At 35.4% G+C, this 13,581-nt stretch overlaps 1 protein-coding gene across 1 annotated transcript in view; it reads left to right on the top strand.

The window, feature by feature from the left end:
* The window catches only part of SNTG1 (syntrophin gamma 1), a 379,748-nt gene extending 366,546 nt beyond the window's left edge, over positions 1-13,202 (top strand). Inside the window, exons 17-18 of the mRNA XM_075141888.1 lie at positions 1,576-1,686; positions 11,116-13,202. Coding sequence (XP_074997989.1) covers positions 1,576-1,686; positions 11,116-11,274 — 270 coding nt within the window. The 3' untranslated portion in view covers positions 11,275-13,202. The remainder of the gene's footprint in view (positions 1-1,575; positions 1,687-11,115) is intronic.
* Positions 13,203-13,581: the final 379 nt, after the last annotated feature.

The following is a 13,581-nucleotide window of genomic DNA, read 5'->3' as shown; positions in this document are numbered from 1 at the left end:
ATCATTGATCACAGGTGAAAGGATCAAGGTGAAAGGAATTGCACACACTTAGAGATGAGGGAAGCTATTCTATTTTCTGTAGCACAGATTGGTGGGCTCAGGAGGACAACATTTGAAACAAATATCATATGGTTTCACATAAATTGCCAAAGTGCTCTAGTTTATCTGAAACGCAATGTCCTTAACTCTGTTTATGGTAGATGGGAGCTCATCTGTCACATCCACACAGAGAAAGAAAGTGGTGCTGAGATTAGACTTGTTTTATCTGGAAGGGGCAAACATACAGAGAGAATTTTGGGGAAAATAATTCTAGCACTTGCTTTGTGTACTGTGCACAGTTAAGATACTGTCCTTTTGGTTTTTTTACTCTTCAAGTTACTAAGACAAACAACTAACTTTATTTAGCTTGGTGCAAGTTAGGGATTTTTGCCAGTCATTAACATAAAGAAAACACATACTGAAGCAAAGGGACCTGCATAGATTTAGGACAGTTAAAAATTTGACCTCCCTCATATTCTGTTTAATTTCAAGTAGATACTAGATTGTTCATAGATATAGACAAAGGGCACAGATGGAAGTGTCATCCTACGCCACTGAGAGGAAGTAATTTACAAACCCTTAGAAAAAAGAAAATAGAACAGCACTTCTTGCCTTAAGTTTCTGTGTTGTCCAATGCATGTGAAATTAACGTCTCCTCAAAGTAACAGCACAATGTGAGTGAGGATGATCTTATAGTTATGTGAAATACTACTGAAATCACAATGAAAAATGTTAGTGCTTCAAAATATCTGGAGAGTGGGCAGGGATATCTTTAAATGAGGCTGAAAAGACTTTTCCACTTTTAAGCAAAGTAGTTTGAAATGTATTTTTTTCTACATAAATCCACATTAGATATACAAAAATAGAAGATGTTTTTCTAGCCAGCTGTAAATTTTATTAATTGCATGTTTATTCTGTAGAGCAATGTCTTTTTTTTCAACAAGACACAAGGTAATTCATAAATTAATTACTTGAAAGGCCACTGATATGCTTAGAATTAATGATCTGCTCAAATTCCTGTTTAGAGCTCTAATAAGTAAACTCAAAATAAGTTCTCATTACAGAGTTTCCTTTTGTTATTTTATCATTTAAAAATAGATACTTGTTTTTAATTTGATATGCCCTTTATGTTAATAGAACTAGATTTTTTAATGTGGAAAGAAAAAGAGAGGACTTCTATGACAGGTTATCACTGCAGATGGAGTAGGGAATCCACAGATCATCAGTGGAAAAATATCTCTGGCTTTTTTCATGACAATGAATTTACTAACCTTCTCTTTTTTTGTTTAATCAAAATTAAATATAGATAAAGGAATTTTAGAGTAAATTTCACAAATGTACTCTGACTGATCTGAACCAGACACTGCCATAATACATCCATATGATCAAAGGGACATCAGACCACATAACACGAAATTGATTTAATTATGTACCATAAAGGGGCTAAAAATTCCCTTGGAAGGAGATCAATTTTCAATTATAATTACACTGACTTGCTTGTGTATGGTTTTTTATGTTTCTTTTTTTTTCCTCTAGGCTGTACTTTGGAGGTACAAGTTTTCCCAGCTCAAAGGTTCTTCAGATGATGGGAAAAGCAAAATCAAATTTTTGTTCCAAAACCAAGATACTAAACAAATTGAAGCAAAGGTAAAAACAATACATTGTTTGTTTTATAAAGGCAATGTACATTAAAAGCAGTTATCAAAGCAGCTAGGGGAACAGAGGAGTAAATTAAACTAAATTACTTAGAAATATTAGATTAATGCACAAAGTCAAAAAATGCAAGGAAAACCAAATAAATTCCAAGAAAAGAAAACTACATCAATTGCTTGGATTTTTGCTAGTTTAAAGTCTTTTGAAAGGTGTAATTACATTAAAAAGTAATAAAAAACAGGACTTGCTATATGTGGTTTTAGGCATGTTTGCCAACTCTCCTCTTTATCATTTTGATAAAGCCAGCTGAGAGTTTGAATGCCCTGTTTTTCACCCTATACTCATATGGTGAAGAAATGGTGCAAAATATATTCTTAAGTCAACCTGGGGACAAAACCCAGCAAAGGTCTAAAATCTGCTTTTATTTCTCAGAGCAAAAAAGTGTGGATTAAACACATATTCCCTTTGACTGAAGCTTTGTATCTGTGTCTAATTCAAAATCAGAAAAGTTGTATTTTCAGTTGTGCTTTTGATTCAAGAGTTAATTTATGGAAACAGTAACCTGAGAGATTTATGCTTAGTTTGATTTATGTATTTTGAAAATAGGGCATTTACTGTCCCAATGTGTGTGAGGACAAGTGAGCTCCCAGGATCTTTGATAACTGGAATTGCCTTAGAGTCTGAATCTAAGGTCTTTTTGACTAGAATCCCAATTTTTGTGTAAACCTAAAGACTATTTTCTTGGCCATCTTTAAGCCTTGCTTTTGAAGCATTAGTTATACCATTTTTCCTGACTGTGTCAGAGATAAAATTGCTGAATGAATGTGATGATAACAATACAGTTCCATGAGCAAAAAGGAAACGGATAAATAAATCATTGTATAAAAGGGCTAAATATGCACAGCATAATAAAGTATGTAAAAAAAAAAAGGCATTGTATTGGGGGCAGTTTTGAGTTTAAATGCAAGTAGCTACATTAAGCAGCTGTTTTTCCTTCCTGCATGTCTCTTTATATTTGGTATTAATTATTTTCTACTTAACAGCAATTTACTTGATTTTGAATGTTGTACTCAATACAATAAAGGTATGTAAAAACTCCCATTAAATCAACAGCAATGAAATATGGTGGACCGTGGCTTTCAATATCTTCATGTTCTGCTACATCTTAAAGATAAATGTTTTCTTACTTCTGATTTCCTTCAGAAATTGTTTTAGTAGTACAGAATTTCTTTTCACCTCTAATAAGAAAACATAACTTAACAACCTAATGTCATGAGGATGATTTTCTCTTAAGCAAATAATTGGAAACTTTTATCATGCTCCTAAGTACAGCTGAAGGATGAAACTCATTATTATTTTTCTAATATCTGTCTGCTATTGCCGTTATATTAACACATGATTTTTGGACTAAAGAAATTTCATGGGAATCCAAGAATGGGACAATGTTTCTTTTTTTTTCAGTAAAACTAGAATATATTTTTAATACCAAAATAAATTTAAAAAAATTAAAAACAAAGTATGAAATCTAGATTTTGAAGAAGAAAAACAGTTTTCATCAAATTGTTTTCATGTTTTAAATTAAATCTGTCATGCAAATCACTTCTGAAGCCTTAGAGATATCCTGGTACCTTTATTGTACCTGTTGTTATTCCCACTCAAACTGAATAGAGATTTATTTCTAGGAAGTTTCATCTTTCTACCTTTTATCAAGGTAGAAATTCTACCTTCTACCTTATGAAGGCAGAATATTATACAAACTTGCTAACATGCTTATTAATATGCTGTCATGTTCCCTGGTTGCTTCTTTTTATTATAAATTTAAACTTTCATATTGATCAATTTGGAAATAAAAACTTACTCCTTTTAATTCATTTCCTGATGATCAAAGCATACCAATTATATTCGGATCAAAAAATGTCATCTTATGTTTTCTTTGGAAAGTGTTACGGCATTTATAGTGAGCACTTCTATCCATTCCAATTTGTTTACATATGAAGTATGTTGCTTAGTCCAAGAAATATAGATAAATGTGGCTATAAAATGAATGTGAAGATTCTTGGGTCATATTTTTTCAACTTTGGATAGTTTAAAATTCCATGGATAGGCCCCTTCAGTATCCTTTAAGCCTTTCATGGATTTAAAGCATTATTCAGCATGAGAAGAGGTGGAACAATCTAGCCTCTATTTTTTGGACTTTACTAGCATTGCAGTGTTAGAGGTATAGCTATTTGGGGAACTCTTGAGTCATTAGGAAATGTTAATCAGATTTTCAGAAATGCTTGTAATGCCAGGTTTCATGCATACTGTATGCAGGCTTCATTTGGAATCAGATGATGGGAATTTTATAAAACATCTGTTAAAGGTTGTGATGAATATTCATGGCCACAGCTATCATCACCTGTTAAATGCAGCTCTGTGCTTCAGATGGCCTGGAGACCCACTGTTGTAAGGGGAAATACAGCGTAACATTTTCTTTACGTAAGGATAATTTTTTGCCAGTTATATTACATGGGGAATAACCAGAATATAGTGAAATGACAGCTCACAGCTAAGAACAAAACCAAAAATCTGAGAAGCCATTGCCCCAACATATTAGGGCTCTTAACTTCTGCATTCCCAAGCAGTAATGTGGAAGCAGGGCATGGCAGATAACTTTGATACAGCTTAAGACAGTTACTAGAACTGAAAGTGCTTTTTACCCCTTCAGTGTTAACACTAACACACTCTATGCAGAACCTGCTACGGTGTATGCATACCTGATCTGCAACTCCTGCTTTTCTTGCCTCCAAGGTCTGTCTTCCTCCATCTCCAAGTTTCAGTTATGGCACTGACGGAATGTGTTAATGCATTTAATGCAGTATAATTCAGTTACTCCCTGCAAATGTGAGGTGGTCTGGCCATAGGGCTTTTTTTGCTGTTGTTGTTTTTTTTTTTAATAATATTGCTTTCATCATGGTCAACAACCAGCTGAATATGAGCCGGCAGTGTGCCCAGGTGGCCAAGAAGGCCAACAGCATGCTGGCTATGTAACAAATAGTATGACCAGCAGGAGCAGGGAGGTGATCGTGCCCCTGTACTCGGCACTGGTGAGGCCACATCTCGAATCCTGTTCAGTTTTGGGCCCCTCACTACAAGAAGGACATTCAGGTGCTGGAGTGTGTCCAAAGAAGGGCGACAAAGCTGGTGAAGGGTCTAGAGCACAAGTCTTATGAGGAGTGGCTGAGGGAACTGGGACTGTTTAGTCTGGAGAAGAGGAGGCTGAGGGGAAACTTTATTGCACTCTACAACTGCCTGGAAGGAGGTTGTAGTGAGGTGGGTATCAGTCTCTTCTCCCAACAATGACAAGAGAAAATGGTCTCAGGTTGCACCAGGATGGGGGTTAGATTGGATATTAGGAAAAATTCCTTCACCGAAAGGGTTGTCCAGCATTGGAAGAGGCTGCCCAGGGAAGTGGTTGGGTCACCATCGCTGGAAGTATTTAAAAGACGTGTAGACGTGGTGCTTAGGGACATGGTTTAGTGGTAGACTTGGCAGTGCTAGGTTAATGGTTGGACTCGATGATCTTAAAGGTCTTTTCCAATGTAAATGATTCTATGTTTGTATATAATTCCTTCCAGTAAAAATATGAGTTATCAAAGTCCAAATCCTTCCTGTCTTCCTTCATTTACAATTTTGTGTATCTCATGCTATCCCAGGTGTGTGTGATTATGACATGTTGTATCTGTGCGATAATATCCTTTAGCTTTAGAACACTCATTCTTTATCTAGAGAATTAAGAGTGTCAGAGTGCTTAGCTATTGAATTTTGATCCAAAATGTAAAGAAATTTGTTATTATTCTAGAAATACCCTCAGACTTGTCGATGGACGTTGCTTGGAAAAAAAAATGCAGCAGCATTTTAAATTTTAGCCATACTGTCTTCATAATTGTCCAGCACCTCCTCTGTATTCTGGTGGAATATACAGAGATATCACTGTTAATCTTAGAAGAATCTAGGAAAAATACTTTTTGAGCAAAAATGCAGAACCACATTCATTCAGCAGTCAGCTTTTTTTTTTTTGAGAAACACATTTGCCATCAGAGTTTATATTCCTAAGTGATAGAAAGTCCTTCACTGACAGTGAATAACTAATATTTTTATAATGCTGTCAAAATTGTTTATAGTGTGCTTCATGCCTGACTTAACAAAATTCAAAATGGCATGCTTTGAGACACAAAACATGTGCTGTGGATTTAGTTACAGTTTAATCAGGTATACGTCTTTTCAGCTTGAAAATAATTTAAGGTATTTAAACATTTGCATTATTCTCTCATATATTGTTAAAATACTGCCTTTTTTTCTGTAGAGACTTTGTACTGATGCTTTTGTTTGACTTCTCTGCAAGTAATATCATGTTACTATAAAGATATATAGTGTAGTATAAAAGTGTTTCGTTGTAGATTAAAGCAAGTTCAGCCTGAAAAATCTGAACAGTAATTACCATAGGTCACACCAGTGGGTCCATGGCAGGGTGCCTGGATGCAAACACCTAACTTTGAAGGTCTCTAAGGCAAGGTCTAAGTGGTTTCTGAGAAGAAAACCACTTAGGGGCAACATTAATCACCGATACCCCTTAGACATTCCAATCTGTAGGTTATTTCCCAGCTGTCACTCAGCAGGAGATATTGCACAAGTTTGCACAGTCAGACAGAATTTTTCTGACTGAGAGCTACAAAATAGAGCTGTCGGCTTGGCAGAACGTGGAGCCTATGTGTCCCTCTCCTTTGTTCTTACTGAGCTGTTGGGGTTGGGTTGAAAAAACCAAGCATAGAAGGGCAAAGTTTTCTCCTCGTCTGAGACACAAAAGGATTCACTTAGGCATGTTCCTATCTAGTTACCTATATATTTACCTATTTGTTTAGTTATAGTTTAATGATCCATTAGTGTCTCTCTACTACCACAGCAGCTTCCAGAGGCTAACACAATCTCAGGACTGTAATAAACTCACAGTGCTGTGCTCTTCAATTTTACCTGGCTAAGTATTGGAGCACTGCAATAAAAACTGCTTTGTATTTTTCTGACAAAAATGGAGAGTATCTTAAACCCATGAGAGATCCTGTTTCGAGATATATATATGCTCCCAAACATAGGAGTATGTAATGTATATAAAAATCAGCATCAGTGTTGTTTTTCTTATTACATGCAATTGCCATTTGAATTTTGTAAGTAAACGCACCAATCAGTGATTTCTGTGAACTGAGAGTTTTTGTGCCTTGTAAAACATATGTATAACTCAAAAGCTACACTTCGGTCTGCGCTTTCACCTTTCTCAACTTGCAGGGCTTTTTCAAAGCTCAACAGTTTTGTCAGAAAAATTCAGGCGAGGTCACACAGCTGTGCTGCATTAGGTTGGCTTTTGTTCACAGACTAGCTGAACCCCTAAGCTCAGTGTTACAAAACCAAAGTGAATACAAAACCCAGCACATCAGGATGAAGATCCAATCGTCTTTGCCTATTTGAATATGCAGAACAGAAGAGGACAGAAATATGATATCAGCAAACGAAGAAGTGTAACTTCAAGGATTTAGCATCAACACTTACTAATTAATTAACACTACCTTAACAGTGATTAATGCCAATTAATTTGTACTTGAAATTATGTTGTATAGAAATCTAATCTAAAATAAGACAAATAGCCTGAGTTACTGCTGTTGTAATGTGAACAAAATGCTCATTTTCAAGTGTTTCAAGGTGCCTTGATGGATGCTTGCACCATTTTCCAGGCTGACATTTCTGCTCATTTCAAGTATATTCTCCAAAATATAATTCTGAATTAATCCTTGTTCTTAGCCTTGAGCGTTTTTCTGTGAGCATCACAGTGCTCTTCAAATTTAGAATATCATCTTTAAATGGGTTTTAAGTATACATCCTTAGGATTTTTACAGGGTGATTGCTGAATTGCAGTGACTGCATTCTGAGTTCAGATTTCTGATCTGTGTAGGTTTGTGTGATTCAATTTTTAGTTTACCCATGTCTTGCACATGGATTATCTGTTTAGTATCTATTTTAGATATCTATTTTCTATGCTAATATAGAGAGTTCATGTAACACCACATTTGATGAAAGAACAAATATCTTCTTATATCAGCAGTTTATATATGGATGAAAGAAAAGATTTTTTTCTGAACATATCACGGATACTTACAAACTTACAATTGCTTGATTTTGTAGATGTGTTGTTTATGTAGTTGTATCATTAATATAATGCAATAAGAGTTGTTTTGTTTTGTTTTGTTTTTTTCATCTGGGGGCATTCCCTTTCTATTTTCTCCTTCCATCTTTGTCCTTTCAGTCCAGACTTTCTTTGTGAAAGGTTACTAGAATTTCCATACACTTCTGATCATGCTCAGTGACTGCATCTTTCTCACATACTTTTCTGCCCACTTACATCGTCCTCAGCAGAAGCGGTGAATGTTCAGATTAATAATCTGGGAATTTCTGGTATAATGACAGCAATGTACGGTGAGAGTAGTTTGATCAAGAGATAGCTTAGAAAGACAATTTGAAGACCAGAGGGTACACTGAAATTCCTAGGAGAGTAGGGTCTTAGGTGAGTTGTACAGCCAACAGTCTGGAAATTGGAATAATAGTAAATTTTGTACTTGTGCATGGACAAGTAGATGTGGCTTAAGTTTGGATTTCTTTGTTTTTTTGGAATTCAGAGCATTTGCTTTTCCCTACTGGGAGCAACTTTAATAGCTTCACTGCATATTTCCTCAGGTTTCTTAGGGTTTGCCTGTTTATTTGAAACTTCATCTATAGCTGGGTGTGCAGTACTCTGTCTAGATGAAAGTGTATTCAGACAAGAGGATGACTGACAACAAACTATATACAAAAACAACCAGCGGTGGCTAGGCGTGCACAAAAGCTTATGAGTTCCCCTCCATCTGCTGGCAGTAGTGCAGACCTGTGGGCAGCTAAAAGTGCAAGTTCTCTGCAGAAGTGAGGGAATGTTTTGTCTGTCAGCAGCTCTACATGAAGTCTTATCTGTTCGTTAAGTTTTCTTGTGATTAGGCTAATCTGCCAGAAAAGTGTTGTTCCTGATAGATCCCATTCCCATCAATCAGGCTTCTGTGAATTGAGCTGCAGCCATTAATCAGGGTTGTATGTACTCACCATGTACCAGTTAGCCTACTGTGCTTCACATTGCTTTAATTTCTAGTTAAATATGCATGTCTTCTTTAAAATAGGAATAATGTTTCAAGGCAAATCATAATTTAGCATTTGCTGACTTCTTAGTGCTCATCTTTGCAGTCAAGGTAATTTCTGCGTTGCATCATTACTATCAATAATAGTAATCCAATGGGACCTTCAGAGGCTGTTCTGTTGCCTCACCCATTTTCCTTGAAGGTCCATTGAGCAAGTGTCTTCACAATGTGTTACTGTTGCAGAAACACTTGTGATAACTGTTGGTAATAATTGTAGTAATGCACTGTGAAAATTCAGTGTCCGGTAGCCATAATTTTGATAGTAAGAACTTTCAGCTAGTAGGGTTACCTAATTGACTCGAACAATTCTCAAACTGTAATATTTGTTTCAATAAGCTTATCCCCCCCCATAGAGGGAAAGGTAGTCTTTCTACAGATAACACAAGGAATTGATGTTATGAATATTTCACTGTTCTACTAAATATTTATTCTCTTATCTTAAGCTTCAGTTTTATTTTTATAGTACCAGAAGGATATATAATAATATAATAAATAATATTATATTAATAAAAAAGAGCTAACTGAAAAGTAACTTAATTTGAATGACTGATAGTTCTTACTCTGAAATAGTTTCCATAATTCCTTCTTTGAATTTCCATTGTTTTCCTATCTATGATAAATTCCCTTATTTTGAAATTTGAGGGAGGAAAAAAACCTTTGGCATAGTGATAAAATTGCCCTTCTCCTGATTAAAAATGAGAATGTCTCTAAACAGATTTTTTTAAATGGACACAGATGGCAGGTTTGTGAAACTTGGCATAAACTTTATCTTCTTTATTGAGAAATGGTAGTTAGGGGAGTTTAAAGAAGCTCATGGGATGTTATAAAATCATTTCTGAGCATGTCTGAAGGACATCTGCTCAGGTTTTAAGAGAGCTGAACAAAACTGCACCCATTCAGTACATCACTGGACACTCTGCACATGCAGCTGTCTGCTTTCAGGCAGTTGTTCCCCCTCGCACATGAGGGATTTGTGAATGTCTCCGTGAATTACGTGAAGGTATACCTTCCAGGAAATCTCAAGAGGCAAAAAATTGCAGGTTAATGTCATTTTGAGAGATTTAGTAATTTGCAACATTATCAATATTCTTCTAAGCAAAAAAGCAAAACCCTCGGCACTACATAGCCTGGAAATACCAGTGCTGGACAGAAAGACAAATAGAATATACCACAGATATCTGTTACTGGCTTCATATTACAATGAAGAAATGTGTATAGGCAGTGAATCGAAGCAGAAAGATGGCAACTCTGCACCGCCATCCTTACACTTATATGTACTCAAATACCTCAGTGTGTGCTTTCAAATACAGCAGATATTTATTGATTAAATGACAACTCCAAAAACACATACTGAAGATAACCTAAAAAAGATTGATCAGATAAAGACAATTAGACACAAAGGAGTAAATTTATATATGTAAAAAAATGTAGTTTTTATTTATTTCCTTTGCAGCGGTGTCTAAAAGAGTCCCAGTTGGTCTAATCACATGCTGAGGAGCTATAAAGAAATGTAAATTAAAGTAGAAAAAGAAGGACTTTGTCTAATATTGCTAATAAGTTTAACACATGGAGCCTGTTCCTTTTTTCAGTGCAATAACAGTAACCCTCTCAATGAAAACAGATCCAGAATATCACTGTGTGACAGTAGCACTTTCTGAAAAGGTGTCTTTTTTTTTTGGTTAAAGAACTAGAACTAGGTAAGATAATAGCTACCAGTGTGCGGTGACATGGTGAACAAAAGTGATATATGTGGAACTCAACGTTGTTGATCTTTGTGGTACATTGGTTATATAGTAGTAGTCCAGAGATGTGTAGACTGTTATGGTGCAGTCATTCAATTTCTATCTAAATTAACCTGTAAAAGTGCCAGATTTGCATTAACCTGAGGCACAAAATATATTATGTAGTGTCTCTTTTCTTCCCCTTTAGCCAGTAGGATCTCATATTTCTATGGAGGCATCTAACTCAAAAATTTGTCCATCTTAGCCTCCAAACAATTATTTACTGAATAGGGATAGCTCAGTGTCTAAGTCCCTATAATGGAGAATCGTCAGGCACATTAGCAGAATTACATCAAACTATTAAATTATTGCTATTTGAATAGCGGTTCATTCCTGGGTATATGTTTATGAGGTGTTCTTTTGTTTCATGTTTAATCTTTTGGTTTCCCTTCCAGGAGCTGGAGTTTTCCAACCTGTTTGCAGTCCTTCACTGTATCCACTCATTCTTTGCGGCCAAAGTGGCTTGTTTGGACCCTTTGTATGTAGGCAGTCAAGCCACAGCTTCTGCTGCTCCCGCAACTTCTGGTACTGGCAAATTAAAGTATACTACTTGACATCTCACAGTACAGCACTGCCACTTAACAACAAGACATAACAATGTATAAATATTCATAAGATGTAGACCTTTGGTGAACCATGTATGTGGAAACCAATCCTGGAGACAGGACGACATCTTGCAGCATCAGCAGATAAATGGTCACGTGGGATCATAAATTCATCTCTGTTCTGCAAGACATCAGTAAATAATCCTAGTCGAAACCCCAGAATAGGATGGATATGCTTTTAGTATGATCTATTTGTACTTACATAGTGCTTTAAACAACACTGGAAGCAAAGGAATAAATGATGAAATGAAGCACTTCAGTATTTAATAAAATTTTCAAATTGCTGTAATAATACACAAATAGAATTGTCATTTTCCTGTTTTCAGATGTTTTTTATGACAATATACTAAACTCTGAATATGAATTCAATACCCTATCATTATAGTATAAATGACATAAGAGCAAGCAACAAGCGTATAGTACTTGGTGACAAGGAGATAAGCATGAAAAGGCACTTGTGTAAGTATCTCCTCAAATAAGAAAGCACTTTAAGCACTGTTGTAAATCCATACTTGTGTCCATACATGGAGTCATGCTACTTTTTCTATTTTGTTCTCTTAGTTTAACAGTAACAACAATGATATAGCCATATTGGACTGATACAATTAAAAAAAAAAAGAAAAACAAGCCACAAAAAGCAAAACATCTTTCCATGAGTAAGTCCCTCTTCTTTAATTAAAAATAATGTGATATAAATTTAATTTCAATTACAAATTAAGTGCAAGTGTGTAAAATATCATGTCTGCTATTTACTTCTTCCCTCTTTTTTTGCCAAGAATTAAATTCTGTAAATCTAATAATCTTTGTTCACAAGACTTAGCTGTTGAATTTGTTTCAGAGACAACCCATCTAATACATTGTTTCCGTGTTTAACCTTGATTTCATACTCAGGCTCTCAACAAAATAGACATTATGCTTGAAAAATGAGTCTACCCTTTGAATTCTTAATAATTTTTTTTTTATATATATATTGTTAGTAAAAGACAAGAATAAATTAAATAACCTGTAAAGAATAGATGACAAAATGCATAATGTCTTTGTATGTTAAGAATATTACATTACTCTGGACCACATACCAGTTCCAGAGTATCATTTAACGATGAAATCTGAGGGAGTTATAAAATTTAAATTAATAACTTTATTTAAATATCGTTTTGCAAAATAATTTAATTTTGTGCTATTACACTCATCAGTGAAGATGGAAAAATGGTGGGAGCATGTGTGGGATATAGCTGAAACAAAGAAAAGGGTGAGGGATTTTTTTTGCCAGACAGGATAAGAGAACCTAAAGAACTGTAAGAAGAACAGTTAGTGCAGCTACAGTGTGTGCTTAACATTTTAAATAGTACTTTGTGGGGTTTCTGTTTATTATATTGAAATCAAAACTTCCTTCCCCCACCCCCACCCCCCACTTAGACTTCTTATAAAAGCACATAGCATGTAAGGGTTATGGACACCATCTGCCTTGTTTAGCAGAAAGACTAGTTCTGTCACATCCTTTTCCACATATTAAGATAATTTAAACTTCAAAAGTGAAGCCAGAGGAAAGCTTTTTCAAAATGGGAACAATTCGAAATGCAAGGCAGGGACAAAAGATGAATGAACTGCAGGGGCAAATCATGTCTCTATTTTTTTGCTTTGCATTAGAAGTATTTAGATTTATGTGTATGAAAGTACCCTTGCCTTGAATTATAGCTGATCTCACTTGATACTATTTCCAAATAATATATTTTCTGGGGACTCTTTTATCACTTTCAAATGACTTTCAGTACATGCTTACTTCTTACTGTACACCTCCAATGGTTACACATTTATTTTCCATTCTAAATACAATGCAATGATGTCATAACCAGCTATTAAATGCTTTCAGTGTCATCAAAATCCAACATTTCCATAGTCATCATTGTGTGTTTGTTTATATGAACTGTCCCTAAATAAGGCGGTCACATCCTGGTCTCTGAACAACACATAAAACTACCATGTCTGTCTGTGGGATCTTGAGTTTGTTCCTGAAAGAGTACAAACCCCAGATATTTTGAATCCAAAACTACAACAATCTAAGGGGTTTAACGATGGTAACTCAGGCACTGTCCTTGTCAAGAAAGCATATACTGGAAACACAAATTTTAACAGAGCACTGACAGCGCTGAAAACAGAAGCCCGATTTCTGTTAATCACAGTTCTCCTCCTCTGTGCTCCCGAATCACCTCCTTCCTTTCAGTGTGCTGCTGTGGCATTCAGCTATCAGAGTGTTGG

Source organism: Calonectris borealis, chromosome 2, assembly GCF_964195595.1.
Source record: "Calonectris borealis chromosome 2, bCalBor7.hap1.2, whole genome shotgun sequence".
NCBI lineage: Eukaryota > Metazoa > Chordata > Aves > Procellariiformes > Procellariidae > Calonectris > Calonectris borealis.
The sequence above is the reverse complement of the archived record's forward strand: the minus strand, read 5'-3'. Positions and strand labels throughout refer to the sequence as shown.